This window comes from Trachurus japonicus, chromosome 18 (genome assembly GCF_045865225.1).
Source record: "Trachurus japonicus isolate A0001 chromosome 18, Traja_1.0".
Classification (NCBI taxonomy): Eukaryota; Metazoa; Chordata; class Actinopteri; order Carangiformes; family Carangidae; genus Trachurus; species Trachurus japonicus.
This window is the reverse complement of record NC_140924.1, coordinates 17,492,626-17,511,920: the sequence shown is the minus strand read 5'-3', so window position 1 is coordinate 17,511,920 and position 19,295 is coordinate 17,492,626. Positions and strand designations below refer to the sequence as shown.

The window sequence follows — 19,295 nt, the reverse complement described above, 5'->3', positions numbered from 1 at the left end:
CTGATGTTTCTGATACTTGACAAAAAAACATTGCTGTTGTTATAAATGTTAATATATCTTTATATGTGTGTTGTTGTTCAGATGTTGATCCATCAGCGTCTCTCACAGTGAGTCCTGACAGAGTGCAGCACTTCACCTCTCAGTGGATCTCACTGAGATGTGAGGGAAACTCTACTGAGTGGAGACTGAGGAGGTTTCCTAAGAGTGACTCTTGGACCTGTTCTGACCAGACAGTAAAGAACGGATCCTCATGTATAATTTACACATACCAGCCCAGTGATGCAGTTTACTGGTGTGAGTCTGGATCAGGAGAGTTCAGCAACACAGTCAACATCACTGCACACGGTACATTTTATTACATTTATTTACATTTTACGTTTTTGTTTACATTATTTTTTTAGTTACATCAACAGTGACTTTCTGAGAGTTTGGTCTGTGACTCTGCTTCATAGTTTGTTCAGATATTGTAGCTTCACAACACAAACAAAATAATTAAGATTTTACATCAATTACACACATTCATGTTGTTTCTCATGTTTCTTTAAGCTGGATTTTAAATGTCTGCACCAGCTGATCTCTGACTGAAGCTTCATGTTCTGACTGTTTTATAGGTCGTGAATATGATGATATGATCCTGTTGAGCCCCGTCCATCCTGTGACTGAGGGAGAGTCTGTTATTCTGAGCTGTAAATTCTGGACAAACAAAAATCCTTCCAGTGTGTTTTTCTATCAGAATAACAAACTGATCCAAAACGACACCAGGACGGAGCTGAATATCTCTGCAGTGTCAAAGTCTGATGAAGGTTTCTACAGGTGTGAGTCCTCAGGAAAGAAGTCTGCACAGAGCTGGGTGTCAGTCAGAGGTGAGTAGTGTTAAAATGTTTGATTGTCAACATACAGTACCGCTATGTGACTGTGTTATACATTGATTAATGTTTTTGCATCTCATAAAGTTTTGCTTTTCTGCCATCTGCCTCCAATTTTTAGGAACACTTTTATCAATTTGGTTGAAAAGTTTCATTAAAGCAGAAGTAAGCGGAATATTTGTGTTAATATAAGTCTTAAATAGTTATATCTTCTGACAGCAATCACTTACATAGAGTGTTTGGACCGAAACACGGGTCTGTCAGTCACTCTGCTCTGCTGTAAGCCGAAGAGAAAACGTCTTGTATACTTCCTTGTATCCTACATGCTTTATCCAATGAGGAGAGAGAACGGCATGAAGGGCTGTGTGTGCAGCCAAGGGACACCGTGAATGTGGTGACGTAGGGATGAGGACCAATAGATCCATGACGAGGGCGGGGGCTGCTAACTAACGAAGTTAGCCAAAACGACCGGATCGCTTACTTCTGCTTTAACATTTAATTTACAATATTTACCTTTATAGCTGGGCCCAAACCTGAAAGCTCTTCATTTCCTGTGCTGCTGATGGTTTTGCTGCTTTGTGGAGTCCTACTGATTGTCGTCCTGCTCCTCTTGTGTCGTATCAGACGGTCCAAGGGTGAGACATCTATCTTCTGATATTTAACTGTTTATTTCTGCTTTAAATATTAATGTGATATAAACTCATATCATTGTGACGTAAAGCAGCAGAACAATTTGTTTACATTCGAAAACTCATTTAATTAATCAAATGTCTTTTTCACAGATGTATGCTTCATCAGGTCAGTTCATCACTCTCCTCTCTGGTCTTAAATATAACAGCAGCTGTTTCTGTGTCTACTACTATACCTAAATCTACTGTATTTATGATGTTACAGATCGATCCAGTCAGAGAGCAACACCACAAATCACCATGAAAATTCCTCTCCTCTAAATGGTTTGTTTCTAAACTATTATTGTTATTAACCAGAGCAGTTAAATAACCTGTCAGATAATCCACTGACCACATGATGAATATGTACAGTGTTTTAGACTGATTCTACTTGAACTGAACTTGAACTACGATGAGGCAGAAAACTAAAATAATCCTTGAAATATACAATTACACTGGTCTCTTATGATAATATTACACTTGTTGGCACAATTACAGGTCTAATAGGACAAAATTAGGATTTTTGTCAATAATATGATCTTTATTCTATATGGAGGTAAAACCTTAACCTGAGCTTGGTTTTCTTTGTTGCCACAGATGATTCTCATCTCTATGATACAATCAGAGACTGTGAAGATGCTGCAAATGGTACAGTTTCTACTTTTGGAGTAGTTTAACCAGTCTCCTGAAATCATGCAACTTTAACATTTGATATGAAACTCTGTCATTGAATTATGTCTTTATTACACATGCAGGTGAAGTCCAGGATGTAACATACTCTTCAATTGAACTCACAAATTTCAGAAAGGAACGTGAGTGCTCCAAATATACATGATGTAAAAGAGTAAAAAAAAAAAAGGTTGTTTGACATGCAGTGCCTTATACAATAACACGTTTTCTTTATTTCATTAATTCCTCAGATCAGACTTCTGTTTCAGAATACAGTCCCACATATGTCAACATCCCGAGCAAAGGAAAAGGCAAGAAAAAGAAAGGTTGGTAAAATGTCTTTTTTGTAATGCATGTTTATTTTCTGTTTTGTATGCTGAAATGGCCTGATACTCATCTATCTCACAGGAAAATCATCTTGTTCTGCGACTGACGAAACTCTTTATTCTGAAGTGAAAAACCCAGAAACAGCTACTGGTAAAAATGACACCATCTTATTTGAATCTCAGTTCTTTACCTGAACTTTGCCTCAACCTGATCATCTTTCCTTTTTATAGGAAAATCAACTCCTGCTGATGAAAAACTTTATGCTCAAGTCAATAAACCAGGAAAATCTGCTGGTATAATAATAATTATTTGTTAATTGTACTGATTTACAGTATGAGTTATAACTTGTAATAGCTTAAAGCAGCTCTACATCTTGATTAAACATTTGTCTTCCCTGAACTCAGTGTCACTTCTGTACCTAAACTTTGCCTTGATCTAATCACCTCTCCATTTATAGGAAAATCGACTCCTGCAGCAACTGATGAAAATCTTTATGCTCAAGTCAATAAACCAGGAACATCTTTTGGTAATAATTGTGCTATTATTTGAATATTGTGCTGATTTATGAGTTATAACTTGTACATTACATCTTGATTAACCTTTTGCCTTTCCTGAACTCACAGTGTCACTTCTAAACTTTGCCTTGACCTGATCACCTCTCCATTTATAGGAAAACCATCTCCTGCAGCAACTGATGAAAATCTTTATGCTCAAGTCAATAAACCAGGAACATCTTTTGGTAATAATCATGTGTTATTATTTGAATATTGTGCTGATTTATGCGTTATAGTATAGTATTACTCAGCGTATCTTGGATAAACCTGTGTCTTTGTTTTCCTCTTCTCCCAGGCCTGTGAAGAGCTGCATCAACAAAACCAAAGAACTAGTTGACAAAACTTTCTGGAACCACTAGTGTAGCTATCTCTGCTTTACATCACACATACTCACCTTTTATTGTTCATAGCTTATGCAAACACATGGATTTATTGTTTTAGCATAAAACACAAGACTTCTGAGATTTACATTTAATATTTTGAGTGTCTTCATTATTGTTCATTATTTGTTGTGCTTTGTATAGTTATTTTATCATTTGTTTGTTAAGTTGGTGCCACTTTATAATAAGACTCTCCTTATGAAGGATTTATAAATGATTTATCTACTTTATTAATTAGTTTAACACTTTGTGAAGATGTTATAACATGTTAGATAAAAAGGACAACAATGATGTTCCTTGCCAAATAATGATCTCACATGCATCTGTACTGTTGAGCCTCATGTCTCAGTGGTTTCTGAGATTTTTTGTTTTCTCTATCATCAGCATTTTGCCTGCATTCATCAGATGTTTATAAAGTTATTAACAATTAACCTGAGGTCTCATAGAATCATATAAATTGACAGTATCTTGTAAGAGTAGTGATCTTGTCAAGTAAAACGTGCGTGAACGTAAGAAAACAGTGTTATAATTTGTGTAAGTCATGTGTTCATTTATGTGTTACTAAATAGCGTATTTTCAACAGTATTAATGACCAATTTAGAGACATTTACAAATTCTTAATAAAGATAGTCTTAAAGTAACATTGCAGAGTTTTTCGGCCTTAAAATAATGTTTCCAGACTCATTGCAATGGTAGAAAAATGGTTAATAGGATGAATGGTACTGCCGCTGCAGCCTGAGCGGGGTCGCGTCGGCTGAAACTGCACTATGTAACTTCCCTGCACGGGTACGAAACACCGCCCCCCCTCCTCCCCCCCTCCCCTCTGCGTCGAGGGAGAGACGTGGTGGGTAAAAGCGAAACTTACGGTTCCCCTCCGGTCGTCGTAGTTTATTAATGGGAATAAACGCTGGATGCGCTGGCTGATAAGTTTCGTTTTGGTGGAAGCACTGAGCTGAAACTCCGCAATGTTGCTTTAAAGTGAAGTACCATTACGTTTTATGTTACAGGCACACAGTTCAGCAACAGTCTTTTTTTTACTGGTGTCTTTGGCCAGATTGTACTATCATCATATGGACCACGTGGACACAATAATTGAACTGGAGGGCTCAGGCTTACTCAGAGAGGTTTATTGATGGCAGGGTCAAAACCAGGAAGTCAAAACAGTCAGGCAACAGAACAATTAACCAGCAGGCAAAACTCAGTGATCAAGAGAAACCACACACGGTCACACCGGGGGTGTGGTGGAGAGATGAGCACTGAGGATGGAGGAGGCCATACTGGACAGCTTGGATCATCCACTTCACCATCGGTCCTGCTCCACCTGGCGGTCCTGCTCCATCCGAAATTTGAATTTTGGGTGAACTATCCCTTTAATCGGTTCTCGGTTCACCCTCCAGTATCAGTGTTTTTAAATAGAAACCTCAAACTAACTGTACTCTTTATTGTCTTCACTTTATGCAGCTGTTCTGAAAATGAAGGGCTGATCTGTGTTTGAATGTATTTCACAGCTAATAGCTGACAACATGAAGCAGACAGTGGTGATAGAACAGAGGAGACTTTTATAACGAACGTATTCAAACTCAGTCTTCAGACTTTGATTCTTGTTTCCTCATGATTTTTCAGACTAAGAAGCAAATATTGACCATGCACGTTGTCACCACCAGTTGAATTGTATTAAGCAGAAGTATGTGATCCGGTCGTTTTAGCTAACTTCTTGTCAGCCGATGGAGTTAGCAGTCCCCGCCCTCGTCCCTACGTCACCACATTCACACGCATCCCTTGGCTGCACACACAGAGAGGACCGCCCCTTTATGCCGTTCTCTCTCCACATTGGATAAAGGTTGTAGGATACAAGGAAAGTTTTCTCCTCGGCTTACAGCAGAGCAGAGTGACTGACAGACCCGTGTTTCGGACCAAACACTCTATATAGGTGATTGCTGTCGGAAGATATAACTATTTAAGACTTACAGTACATTAACACAAACATTCCGCTTTCTGCTTTAACAACAACTGCTGTTATCTCTGTTTTGTTTCTACCACTTTGCACACTGTATAGTACACGATGCTTCTTCTTTTCTACTTTCACACACAACTTCCTCTTTTCTCTTTCTCCCTCTCTCTCTCTCTCATTATTATTAATGTATAGTAGAAACTTTTTCCAGAAGCAGAGTGATGTGTCGGTGCTGGATGTGAAGATGGGCCACACTTTGCTCCGTGTGCTGTCATTACTCTGTGAGTACATCAGTCATTTTACAATTCTGTGTCTTTCGGAGGCAGATTCATGATTTTAGCACCATAGTAGTTTTGTTGATGTGACCAGAGCGACATGTAAAACTGCACAGGTTAACACTACTAATTTGGACAATGCATGTACATTATATCGTTCATTATAGAGTTTGTAATATGTATGTTTCCTGCCTCTTCAGAAATTTACAGAATTCTGTTGAACATTTCTGATTCAATCTTTATTTTAGTGCTGAATACACTCTTCTACGGAGAGGCTGAAGGTAACCATACTTCCTATCCTCTTTGTGCTTGTGTGTGATCCTGTAATTTGTTTTTTTACAAATGATTTAAATGACTAGAGAAGTATTCAATGGTGTAAGAACTGCATTTTTTTTTTCAAACATTTCATGTCAGTATTTATGTTTTCAGAGCCATGTTGTGTTTGTTAAGGTTCAGTTAAAGATTGACAAAAGATATTTATTTGTTGCTTAAAAATGGTTAAAAATGTTAAGTTAAGCTGGGGGCAATTAATCAAACAGGACTAGGGGGGTCTCTGGCTGGGTGTGTCCTGCTGTGTGGCAAGGCCGCAAAATCATCAGAGCTGACAGAGAGAGACTGAATCACACATTTTATCAAGACACTCAAAATGGCACACACACACACACACACACACACACACACACAGACACACACACACACACACAGGCTCCTGGCAGAATGAAGGGCAGAGAGAGACTGAGTGATGAATGTGTCTGTGGTTGTTAGTCCTTTAAAAAGTAATTTAGTTACTTTACTGATTACTTGATTTTAAAAGTAACTAAATTATATTGAAAATTACTTAATTGGTTACATTCAGCAGCTTCTTACAACCCAACCCCCAACATAAAACATAAAAATGACAACCGTGTTTAAGGGCGGCATTTCCTCTACAACAGGGGTGTCAAACTAATTTTAGTTCAGGGGCTACAAACAGCAGAATTTGATCTCAAGTGGGCCGGACCAGTAAAATAATAGCATGATAACCTATAAATACAAAGAACCATTCATTTGTCCCTTTGTTTAAGTACATTTTAAAGATATTACAGTTAATGAACTATCCTTTCACAAAACATGTTATGAACAACCTGACATGTAGGCTATTGATAAAAAAATATGTGCAATTTCAAATTTTCACACATGGCAAATTCATTCTGAAGGCCTGATTGGACCCTCTGCCGGGCCAGTTTTGGCCCATGGACCGCATCTTTGACACCCCTGCTCTACAACATAGGCCACTGCCAGACCAACTTCTCTCCCTCACTTACTGGTTTTGCACCAAAGTCCAGCTTTTTGGTTTGGTGGTGACTACTAACCCCAATTCAATTTCCACCGGGTCCATCAGCGCCGTGCTGATCGCTGCCACTCGAGCATTTCAAGATTGTACGCCGCGCAGCGTGCCAGCAGCGTCTCTCCCGGCGCTGAACCCGGTGGAAATCCCCAGTAACACTTTGTCGCCATCACAGAGTGTGAACCTTAATATTGTCATCTTTAGCTGACACAAACTCAAAATAGTGACTGTATTTTCAGCTAGAAACGCGCATCTCTCTCCTCCTTTCATTGCTGTTTACACGTTACGTTTGTGTCGCTGGCTGCTTGACACGTGAGTGTTGGAGTTGTTGTTGCTGAAAACGTGACTTGTCCCGGACGGGCGTCACTCCCCGAGATGCAAGAAAGCAGAAGTAACCTATATATTTTTTTACAAAGGAAAATGATAAAAAATAGTAACGCACTGTGACTTGGATACATAACTTTAAAGCAGAAGTAAGCGATATTTTTGTGTTAATATAAGTCTTAAATAGTTATATCTTCCGACAGCAATCACTTACATAGAGTGTTTGGACCGAAACACGGGTCTGTCATAGCCTCGTAAACCCGCCTCTCACGGAACTGCATTTCATTTCATTCTGAGGGAGAGTCTGGCCTCATCCCCGCTCTAAGCGTCTGGGGTGGGCGGGAGCTGGGCGGGAGTAGTAGCGTTGACAGACAACCCCATTCAGCCAATCAGAAAGTTGGTGTAGTGACGGGGCTTTGCACCAGTCGGTCCCTGATTGGCCAACGTGCTGTGTCAATCACAGCGGCGACGCTGATTGGCTCGGCCTTCTGAGGGTTTCAGTCCAAACGCTTAGAATGGGGATGAGGCCAGACTCTCCCTCGGAATGAAATGAAATGCAGTTCCGGGAGAGGCGGGTTTACGAGGCTAGGTCTGTCAGTCCCTCTGCTCTGCTGTAAGCCGAGGAGAAAACGTTTCGTGTATCCTACAATTTTTATCCAATGAGGAGAGAGAACGGCATGAAGGGGCGGTCCTCTCTGTGTGTGCAGCCAAGGGATGCGCGTGAATGTGGTGACGTAGGGACGAGGACCAATAGATCCATGACGAGGGCGGGGGCTGCTAACTCCGTCGGCTGACAAGACGTCATGGTGCGTTCAGGGCAGCCCGTAATTCGTGTTTTTCCGACCTGTGAAGTCGTACCAGTTCGATCTGGTACAAGTTCACGGGTCGGAAGTTACGAGTGGCCGTTATAGTGACTTTCACAGGTAAAACAGGTCGGAGAAACGCAAGTTGCGGGTTGCCTGGAACGCTACAAAGTCGTAAGTTGTGACTTGAAGCTGTAATTTACGGTTTCAAAAGCCTGCCTGGAACGCAGCATTAGCCAAAACGACCGGATCGCTTACTTCTGCTTTAATCTGATTACTGGTTTGGAGATAGTAACGCATTAGATTACTCGTTACTGGAAAAACAGTGGTCATATTAGAGTAACGCGTTACCGGCATCGCTGGTGGTTGTTCAGCTGTCTGCCTATCAGATCTATCAGAACTGTCAGCTGTGAGATCCAGGGAGGAGACACTGAGTGGACGTATGAGTGGAAAACACCAACCTCACTCAAACCTCCAGATCAACATGAATACAGGATCAGTCCTGCTTCATCATCCCACAGTGGAGACTACAGCTGTAGGGGCAGAGTGAAAAGTGATCGATTTACTACAACAGAGTGGAGTGATTCAGTCAGACTGACAGTGTATGATGGTAAATCACATCATGTTTCATTCAAACTGAACATCTAAACAAGGGAGGCAACAGTGGAGAACAGAAACATTATAGTTTCTATTGTAGAGCCAATGTGTTCAGTGTGAGAAACACATTTAATGCAGGGAGGTGGAGACACTGAGTGGCGGTATGAATGGACAACACCCAGATCAACCACACATGAGACAGATGTTAATTACTGGAGAACCAGTGCTCTCTATGGGGAGTACAAGTGTAGAGGTAGAAACAGAAGAGACTCGTACTCTTCAACACAGTGGAGTGAAGGCATCACAAAGACAGTGTCACGTAAGTCATTTATTTATTCTGCTTTTATCTACTGGTGTCTACAGGGAAGAATAGACACAATAGTTTCTATTGTAGAGTGAATGTGCTCGGTATGAGAAATATTTCCTCCAAAATTAGACCACAGAGAATGAGGCTGAATGAGTCCGTGTCAAAACTTGGGTGTTGTTGCAACAAAGGGAGACACAAATGTGCTTCTGGGAAAGTCTGGATCAACTTGGAGCTAAATTCTTTGCACTGAGCTTTATGACTAAACGATTTTTACTCTAAACTCAACAACAGCTAAACCAAAGGCTGAGCTGAGAGCTAGTGGTCGAGAGATTCCAGCAGGAGGCAGTGTGACACTGACCTGCTCTGTGAAGCCATCAGCTGGTTGGATCTACAGCTGGTACAGAGGTGATCAGTCTTATACAACTCTGACGAGACAAGACGCTGTTTTCCTCTCATCTGGACGAATCAGTGTGTCACAGGGAGGACTGTACAGGTGCAGAGGAGGAAGAGGAAACCCAGTTTACTACTCAGAGGACAGTGATTCAATCAGTATCAGCAAAATTGGTGAGTTTAATGAATGTTTCTTGGAATATAAAATGCAGAAAAAACACAGATGCAAATGCAGGTTAGTATTTATGTTAGTGAACTCATGTTGATAAATCTCTAACAGTGCAAAACAGAAACATGATCACAAAGCCCCTCTGAGAAAGTTTGGCTCATGATGCACAAATGTTTCTTTTCTTTTTTGTCATTTTGTTGCTTCAAGTTGTTTCAATAATTTAAACCAACACTAAGGAACTTTTCAACCTTCATATAATATTTTCATAACTTTTGTGATGGTACATCGACTTACAACAGGTTGAATGACACCTCTGTCATGGCCTGAGGGGGTCTGTATCGCCTTCACTGGCACTAAGCAGCTTTGAGGAGCATGGTAGGAACCCAGCTCTCACTTAAGTTTCACTTTCGCGAGTCACGACGAGGAGGGAGCAGGCAATGTGGCACCTTTCCGTCGGATTGTGTATGTGAGGAATGATCCGCTGGTAACAGAAACTTAGTTTGGACGTCTTCTGTTAATTTCCATGCACCGGGAGATCAGGATGTTTACGGTGCTACGCGCTGGTGCTCATGGGAAACACCGCCAAACTCAACCAAAACTGAAAGTTCTTTAGTACTGCTTTAATGTTTTCATCTGTAACTTCAACTGATGTTGTTAATGTTTTTTTGTTCACTTTACTACAGATTATATTCATTTAACACCCATGACATTATATGATGACTATCTGTTTCTCTTAGAGTAAATGTGTGTTTTTGACATCAACAGTTCCCAGCAGTGTGACTTTTCAACCCAACTGGTCTGTGATCTACAGAGGAGAGAAGATCACTGTCAGATGTGAGATCCAGGGAGGTGGAGACACTGGGTGGACGTATGAGTGGAGAACAACCAGCTCATACAAACCTCCATCACTCAGAGAATTCACTATCAACAGTGTTACTGAGTCTCACAGAGGAGACTACAGCTGTAGAGGTAGAAGAGACTATTGGTTAACACAGTGGAGTGGATTCAGGAAACTGACAGTATCAGGTGAGTTAAACTGTCATTTATCCTGAAAATGTTGTTTCTTAATGTTTCATTGATCTAAATAGGATGTTTAAATCCCGCACCAAAGCCAGCCACAACTTCTCCCTCACCTTTGATAACTGCACTCTGTCTCCCTCATCACACACCCACAACCTTGGCATCATCTTTGACAGTAAGCTAAGGTTTGACCACCACATCAATCACATCACCAGGACTGCCTTCTTCCATCCATGCATTTATCACATCCAGAAGACTGGACTATTGCAACAGCATCCTCTATGGTTCACCATCCAAACTCCTCAATAAACTGCAATACATCCAGAACTCTGTCGCACGCCTGCTCACCCACACCCGCTCCAGAGACCACATCACCCCCGTCCTCCGTGACCTGCTCTGGCTGCCTATCACTCACCGCATACAGCCCCCCCCCTTAAATTAGCTTTTAATATAGGCCTATAGTTTTGTGTGTTTTATACTGTTCTATTGCTGTTTTTAATTGTATTTCACTCTGACTTTGCTCTATTTTATGATTTTTAAAGTGTAAAGTGTCACTGAGCATTTGTAAAAATGCTTACAAATAAAATGTATTTTTTTTTAATTTTTATTATTCAATATTAATCTTTCAGTCAATGGTCTAAGTGGATCAGTATAAAACAATTTTCAGTGAATGAACAGGATTATGAAAAAGACAGTGTGCAGTTTTCTTTAACAGCAGAATTCATATTCAAACTAAAGAGGACAAAGTTGACTCAAGTTAACCTTTTACACAACTACATTTGTCAGTGAGCAAATTATACATCAGAGTGAAACTACTGTGTAGTTTTGTTATAACAGTTTGTTACTTTTTTATTATCTTGTGGTAAAATCTAAATTAAAAAGTGGATGTTTAGCTTTGTGGAATATTTCAAGTCTTTACTTTTGAAGTTCCTAATGTAATAAAACAGAATCACATCCTAATTGTTTTCTAATTTTCTTTGTTTTCTTCGTCAACAGGAAATAAACCCACGGCCACTCTGACAGCAGACAGCACAGATTTACCAGCAAGGGGCAGAGTGACTCTGACCTGCTCTGTGGATCGGTCCAACAACTGGAAATACACCTGGTTCAGACAAACATCTGACTCTTCTACATCTCAGACTGTTGGAAGAACAGACCGGTCAACAAGAGTCATGACACAGGGAGGCATCTACACCTGCAGAGGAAGGAGAGGAGAACCAGAGTTCAACACACAAGCAAGCAACAAAGTCACCGTTTGGCAAACTGGTGAGTTTAATCAATAGAAAAAATTCACTGTAAAATCAGTTTTTCTGTTCATCAGTTTGGTCCGACGTCACCCACGTACCCCTTTGTGTGTTACCCCAATAAAGCTCCTCCTTGCCACAGGTGAACCGGAACTTAAAAATAGAACTGATATAAAACAGTGCAGGAAGTTCAAACTTTTTTTTAGATAGTATTAGCATTGACCGGTTTTGAGAATGTTCATCTTAATTAAGTAGGAAAGTAAATAAATAATAACAATAATAAATAAACAGATAAATAAAACATAAGGTAAACATTGACTCAGCTGGTGCAGTAACCTCAGTGTCAGACTCAAGTCAACCTCTGTGTGCTCAGCTATTTGTACCTGACAGCCACAGCAAAGAAACGTGATCACAAAGTCACGTGAGAAAGTGTGGGACCTGCTACACAGGCGTTACTTGGCTTGTTACTTGGGTTCGATTCCTGCTTCGAATCCCTTGGGCAAGACCTATCTATGAATGCAGTTTTCCTCTGTAACTTCAACTGAAGTTGTTCATGTTCATTGTTACTATTTTTACATGTGTTGTTTTGTTCACCTAACTACAGACACTACACTTTTATTAGATTTAACAGTCATGACATTATATGATGATTTTCTGTTTCTCTCAGAGTAAATGTGTGTTTTTGACATCAACAGTTTCCAGTAGAGTCAATGTGACTCTGCTGCCCAGCTGGTCTGTGATCTACAGAGGAGAGAAGATCACTGTCAGATGTGAGATCCAGGGAGGAGGAGACACTTGGACGTATGAGTGGAGAACAACCAGCTCATACAAACCTCCATCACTCAGAGAATTCACTATCAACAGTGTTACTGAGTCTGACAGAGGAGACTACTGGTGTAGAGGTAGAAGAGACTATTTGTTAACACAGTGGGGAAAGATCACATTGACTGTATCATGTAAGTTTGACTTTCATCGATATAAAAATGTTGTTTTACAAGTTTAAAACTTTGTTTCATCTGAACAAAACAATAAAACACTTTCTAAATGTTGCTCCAGACACTCAGTAAAATGTGTTAATGGTGCAACAAAATAACTGCAAATAAGCTTTTGCTAAAACATGTCAAATGAAATCACATAATAATAATAATAATAATAATAATAATAATCACAGAATAAGTTGTTTTTTGGTTGTTAATGCAGTTTAATTTCTTTCTGAAGCAAATTATATTTAACCTTTGAGTTGTTTGGTTTTTCTCTGTGAACTGAGCAGCAAACAAACCCCGGGCCTCACTGAGAGCCAGTGACAGAGTCCTACCAGCAGGGGGCAGTGTGACACTGACCTGCTCTGTGAACCCATCATCTGGTTGGAAATACAACTTGTACAGAGACAATAAACTCTCTGAACCTCTGAACCCACATGATGCTGCTTTCAAGACAAGTGGAGAGATCAGAGTCTCACAGGAAGGAGTCTACAGGTGCAGAGGAGGAAGAGGAGACCCAGTCTACTACACAGAGGACAGTCAGGAAGTCAGGGTTGTTAATGCTAGTGGGTATAGAAATAATGAACTAAGTTTATATTCATGGTAAATCATTAAGTTGGAGACTAGCAATCTGATGTTTAATTAACTTTTTGTCATTTTGTTGTCAAATTCTTGACCATGATCAGTCCCAAACAGAGCTGTTGTGACTCTTCAACCCAACTGGTCTGAGATCTACAGAGGAGAGACGATCACTGTCAGCTGTGAGATCCAGGGAGGAGACACTGAGTGGACGTATGAGTGGGAAACACCAACCTCACTCAAACCTCCAGATCAACATGAATACAGGATCAGTCCTGCTTCATCATCCCACAGTGGAGACTACAGCTGTAGGGGCAGAGTGAAAAGTGATCGACTTAATACAACAGAGTGGAGTGATTCAGTCAGACTGACAGTGTATGATGGTAAATCACATCATGTTTCATTTAAACTGAAAATCTCAACAAGTCATCAAGTGTTTTTGTTCTTTTCTACTGAAACTGTATCATATAGTTTGTCCATATTGTGTCCAACTTCCCAACAGTCAAACCCAGGCCTGTCCTCACTGTGTCTCCATCATGGCTGAGTCCTGGAGCCTCAGTAACTCTCAAGTGTGAGGTTGGACTTAAATCTGCAGGATGGAGGTTCTTCTGGTTTAAGGCTGTTCCTGATCCATCACAGCTCTCCTACCGCTCTGAGCTGCTCCCTGGTAGCAGCAGTGGGACTGAACAGGATTCCTACGTGATCCATGGTCAGACACACACAGCAGGATATGTGTGTCGGGCTGGAAGAGGAGACCCAGTGGTTTACACTGAGACTAGTGAACCAACGTTTGTCTGGTCTGGAGGTCAGTTGGTTGAGATGATACGTGCTTGTTCCAAAGTTGTTTGTTGCTTAACAAAGAACAGATTAAACGTGTTCAGAAAAGAAAATTGAATTTGAGCCCACTGTGGGTCCTAACATTAGTGTAATAACTCATCTATCAGACGATGTAGCCCAAACTTTGAGCAAAATTCTATTTTCGAGTAAATCCGGGATGAACGTGGGGTAGTTTTTATTTCTTTCGCATTGGATAATGCAGGCGCACGATTTATGCGTCACGTTGCTCACGATTCATCAGCCACTGATATTGGATCCGTCATCCGTCATTCAAACGTCTGAGACACACGCACACACCGAGCTCGGTCTCGCCCCAAACATTGAATATCCCACCCGCTCGATAACGACCAATCAAATTTGTTTTCCTTACTCGGGTAAACTCATGCGGCAACTCGTGAAAACTTGTAGAAGGAGGCGGGACAAACAGGACAAACAGCCATTTCTGTACACCTTTAACAAAGGAATATGTACAATGAACAAATTTTAATGTTAAAATCTTTGTGTGTGTTGTTCAGATGTTGATCCATCAGCGTCTCTCACAGTGAGTCCTGACAGAGTGCAGCACTTCACCTATCAGTGGATCTCACTGAGATGTGAAGGAAACTTTACTGAGTGGAGACTGAGGAGGTTTCCTAATGGTGGCTCTCGGACCTGTTCTGACCGGAGAATAAAGAACGGATCCTCATGTATAATTTCCACATCCCAGCCCAGTGATGCAGTTTACTGGTGTGAGTCTGGATCAGGAGAGTTCAGCAACACAGTCAACATCACTACACATGGTACATTTAATTACTGTACATTTTGTCTTTTTTCACTTTTTCTCATTTTGTGAATTTATTTTGAAGTTGAGTTGTTACATCAACAGTGACTTTCTGAGAGTTTGGTCTGTGACTCTGCTTCATGGTTTGCTCAGTAATTGTAGCTTCACAAACAAAATCACTTCCTCTGTAGATTAACATGAGTTACACACATTCATGTTGTTTTCTCATGTTTCTTTAAGCTGGTTTTTAAAGGTCTGCACCAGCTGATCTCTGACTGAAGCTTCATGTTCTGACTGTTTTACAGGTTCTGGTTTGATCCTGTTGAGCCCCGTCCATCCTGTGACTGAGGGAGAGTCTGTTATTCTGAGCTGTAAATTCAGGACAAACAAAAATCCTTCCAGTGTGTTTTTCTATCAGAATAACAAACTGATCCAAAACGACACCAGGACGGAGCTGAATATCTCTGCAGTGTCAAAGTCTGATGAAGGTTTCTACAGGTGTGAGTCCTCAGGACAAGAGTCTGCACAGAGCTGGGTGTCAGTCAGAGGTGAGTACTGTTAACATGTTTGATTGTCAACATACAGTACAGCTATGTGACTGTGTTGTACATTTATTAGTTTTTTTTACATGTCATAAAGTTTTGCTTCTCTGCCATATATCTCCAATGTTTAGGAAATGTTTTATCAATTTGGTTGAAAAGTTTCATTAACATTTAATTTACAATATTTACATTTATAGCTGGGCCCAAACCTGAAAGCTCTTCACTTGCGTGGCTGATTGTTTCACTGCTCTGTGGAGTCGTACTGATTGTCGTCCTGTTCCTCGTGTATCGCCACAGACGGTCCAAGGGTGAGACATCTATCCTCTGATATTTAACTGTTTATTTCTTTTTTACATATTAAATAATATAAACTCATTCTTTGTGATGTGCAGAACAATTTGATTACATTCAAAAACTCATTTAATTCATCAAATGTCTTTTTTTACAGATTTGTGCTTCACCAGGTCAGTTCATCACTCTCCTCTCTGGAATTAAATATAACAACAGCTGTTTCTGTGTCTACTACTAAATCTACTGTATTCATGATGTTACAGATCAATCCAGTCAGAGAGCAACACCACAAATCACCATGAAAATGCCTCTCCTCTAAATGGTTTGTTTCTGAACTAGTCTCAATGACTATTAGTTAAAGAACCTGTCAGATAATCCACTGACCACATGATGAATATTTACAGTGTTTTAGACTGATTCTACTTGAACTGAACTTGAACTATATGAGACAGAAAACTAAAATAATCCTTAAAATATATAATTACACTGGTCTCATAATATTACACTTGTTGGCACAATTACAGGTCTAATAGGACAACATTAGGATTTTTGTCAATTATATGATCTTTATTCTATATAATGGAGGTAAAACCTTAATCTGACCTTGGTTTTCTTTGTTACCACAGATGATTCTCATCTCTATGATACAATGAGAGACTGTGAAGATGCTGCAAATGGTACAGTTTCTACTTTTGGAGCAGTTATAACCAGTCTCCTGAAATCATGCGATTTTAATATTTGATATGAAACTCTGTCATTGAATTATGTCTTTATTACACATGCAGGTGAAGCTCCAGATGCAACATACTCTTTAATTGAACTAAAACATTTCAGAAAGGAATGTGAGTGCTCCAAATATGTATATGATGTAAAGGACATGCAGTGCCTTAAACAATAACAAGTTTTCTTTATTTCATAAATTCCTCTTTTAACAGCCGATCATCTTGAACCAGCCACGACCTGTCTTTACTCTGATTTGAAGATTGAAACTACAGGTACATACATGGTTGATGTCTGTCCATCACTTTTTTCCTCCTCTTTTTTTTTCTCAGGTTAAAACACATTCAAAACAGGAGATGTATGAGTAACTTCAAAGAGAAATAAAACACAGCGAGAGCACAAATAAAACATTATAACTCATAGTTTAGAGGAGTTCTACTCTGAGCTACTCGGCGAATCAAATTAATCCCTGCCTCCATTCGGTGCTCAGCCTGTTTAGTGCGTGATCGAGCACTGGAGCGCAGTCAATTGCAGGGAACAACACACGTGTCACTCTCTCCCACATCACATCACTTTCGTATTGTTTCTCTTCTGTCTTACAACGAGACACATGTCTTTACTGTCCTTGCAGACAATCACCAGTATTTCAGAGCTCCTGCAGCATAAAACTGATAGTTTCTCTCATATTTTTGTATTTTAGATCAGACTTCTGTTTTAGAAAACTGTCCCACGTATGTCAACAACATCCCGAGCAAAGAAAAAGGCAAGAAAAAGAAAGGTTGGTAAAATGTCTTTTTGGTAATGCATGTTTATTTTCTGTTTTGTATGCTGAAATGGCTTAATACTCATCTATCTCACAGGAAAATCATCTTCTGCTGCTGAAACTCTTTATTCTGAAGTGAAAACCCCAGAAACAGCTACTGGTAGAAATGACACCATCTTACTTGAATCTCAGTTCTTTACCTAAACTTTGCCTCAATCTGATCATCTTTCCTTTTTATTGGAAAATCAACTCCTGCTGATGAAAAACTTTATGCTCAAGTCAATAAACCAGGAAAATCTGCTGGTATAATAATAATTATTTGTTAATTGTGCTGATTTATGAGTTACAACTCGTAATAGCTTAAAGCAGCTCTACATCTTGATTAAACATTTGTCTTTCCTGAACTCACAGAGTCACTTCTGTACGTAAACTTTGCCTTGATCTAATCACCTCTCCATTTATAGGAAAATCGACTCCTGCAGCAACTGATGAAAATCTTTATGCTCAAGTCAATAAACCAAAAACATCTTTTGGTAATAATTGTGCTATTATTTGAATATTGTGCTGATTTATGAGTTTTAACTTGTACATTACATCTTGATTAACCTTTTGTCTTTCTTTCCTGAACTCACATATCACTTCTAAACTTTGCCTCGATCTAATCATGTCTCCGTTTCTAGAAAAATCATCTCCTGCAGCAACTGATAAAAATCTTTATGCTCAAGTCAATAAACCAGGAACATCTTCTGGTAATAATTGTGCTATTATTTGAATATTATTCTGATTTATGAGTTATAGTATAGTATTACTCAGCGTATCTTAGATAAACCTGTGTCTTTGTTTTCCTCTTCTCCCAGGTCTGTGAAGAGCTGAGTCAACAAAACCAAAGAACTAGTTGACAAAACTTTCTGGAACCACTAGTGTAGCTATCTCTGCTTTACATATATCACACATACTCACCTTTTATTGTTCGTAGCTTATGCAAACACATGGATTTATTGTTTTAGCATAAAACACAAGACTTCTGAGATTTACATTTAATATTTTGAGTGTCTTCATTATTGTTCATTATTTGTTGTGCTTTGTATAGTTATTTTATCATTTGTTTGTTAAGTTGGTGCCACTTTATAATAAGACTCTCTTTATGAAGGATTTATAAATGATTTATAACTACTTTATTAATTAGTTTAACACATAACATACATTTTATCTAACATAACATGTTAGATAAAGGACAACAATGATGTTCCTTGCCAAATAATGATCTCACGTGTATCTGTACTGTTGAGCCTCATGTCTCAGTGGTTTCTGAGATTTTCTCCATCATGAGCATTTTGCCTTGCATTCATCAGATGTTTATAAAGTTATTAACAATTAGTCTCATAGAATCAGATAAATTGACAGTATCTTGTAAGATTAGTGAGTTACAAGCATTAACTTGATCTTGCCAAGTAAAAAACATGTGTCAATGTAAGAAAACAGTGTTATAACTTGTGTAAGTTATTTGTTCATTTATGCGCTACTAAATAGCGTATTTTCAACAGTATTAATGACCAATTTAGAGACATTTACAAGTTCTTAATAAAAATAGTCTTAAAGTGAAGTAGTACCATTACGTTTTATGTTACAGGCACACAGTTCAGCAACAGTTTTTTTTTTTAACAATATAGTTTACATTGGACATCATTTGTCATTCATTAATCATATTCTAAAGCATCACATCATTGGTATAAATAATAAAGCTGCATAGTGGATTTGCTTTTGCATTAATGCTCATAATATATACTTTTTATTTTGAATTTTATGTCAGCTCAGCTGTGATGTTTATATTTTCATATATTGGTATATTAGTCATTATTCACACCTCTGTTAGTCATTGTATTGCTCTGATGTCCAAGACTTTACAGTACTGTATAGAAACATACCATAATACAGTCTGGTAAGTTTTTCTA

The 19,295-nt window shown here is 39.2% G+C and overlaps 2 protein-coding genes and 1 long non-coding RNA gene across 3 annotated transcripts in view; all 3 read left to right on the top strand.

The window, feature by feature from the left end:
- Positions 1 to 19,097, top strand: part of LOC146969043 (uncharacterized) — a 56,784-nt gene extending 37,687 nt beyond the window's left edge. Inside the window, exons 12-23 of the mRNA XM_085759353.1 lie at positions 82 to 345; positions 612 to 863; positions 1,388 to 1,501; positions 1,649 to 1,664; positions 1,761 to 1,819; positions 2,132 to 2,182; positions 2,290 to 2,346; positions 2,455 to 2,529; positions 2,612 to 2,680; positions 2,761 to 2,823; positions 3,201 to 3,269; positions 18,024 to 19,097. Of these exons, the coding sequence (XP_085615479.1) occupies positions 82 to 345; positions 612 to 863; positions 1,388 to 1,501; positions 1,649 to 1,664; positions 1,761 to 1,819; positions 2,132 to 2,182; positions 2,290 to 2,346; positions 2,455 to 2,529; positions 2,612 to 2,680; positions 2,761 to 2,823; positions 3,201 to 3,269; positions 18,024 to 18,115 (1,181 nt within the window). The 3' untranslated portion in view covers positions 18,116 to 19,097. The remainder of the gene's footprint in view (positions 1 to 81; positions 346 to 611; positions 864 to 1,387; positions 1,502 to 1,648; positions 1,665 to 1,760; positions 1,820 to 2,131; positions 2,183 to 2,289; positions 2,347 to 2,454; positions 2,530 to 2,611; positions 2,681 to 2,760; positions 2,824 to 3,200; positions 3,270 to 18,023) is intronic.
- Positions 10,697 to 15,897, top strand: LOC146969045 (immunoglobulin superfamily member 1-like). The gene is made up of 10 exons (XM_085760440.1): positions 10,697 to 10,812; positions 10,880 to 11,013; positions 11,624 to 11,893; positions 12,567 to 12,773; positions 13,142 to 13,417; positions 13,538 to 13,813; positions 13,933 to 14,235; positions 14,783 to 15,046; positions 15,333 to 15,575; positions 15,767 to 15,897. The coding sequence occupies exons 1-10, from the start codon at positions 10,697 to 10,699 to the stop codon at positions 15,895 to 15,897; spliced, it is 2,220 nt and encodes a 739-aa protein (XP_085616566.1).
- LOC146969044 (uncharacterized) lies at positions 16,108 to 17,314 on the top strand. Its single transcript, XR_015034308.1, has 4 exons — positions 16,108 to 16,182; positions 16,487 to 16,702; positions 16,796 to 16,855; positions 17,281 to 17,314. It is a non-coding gene; the product is annotated as an uncharacterized LOC146969044 (long non-coding RNA).
- Positions 19,098 to 19,295: the final 198 nt, after the last annotated feature.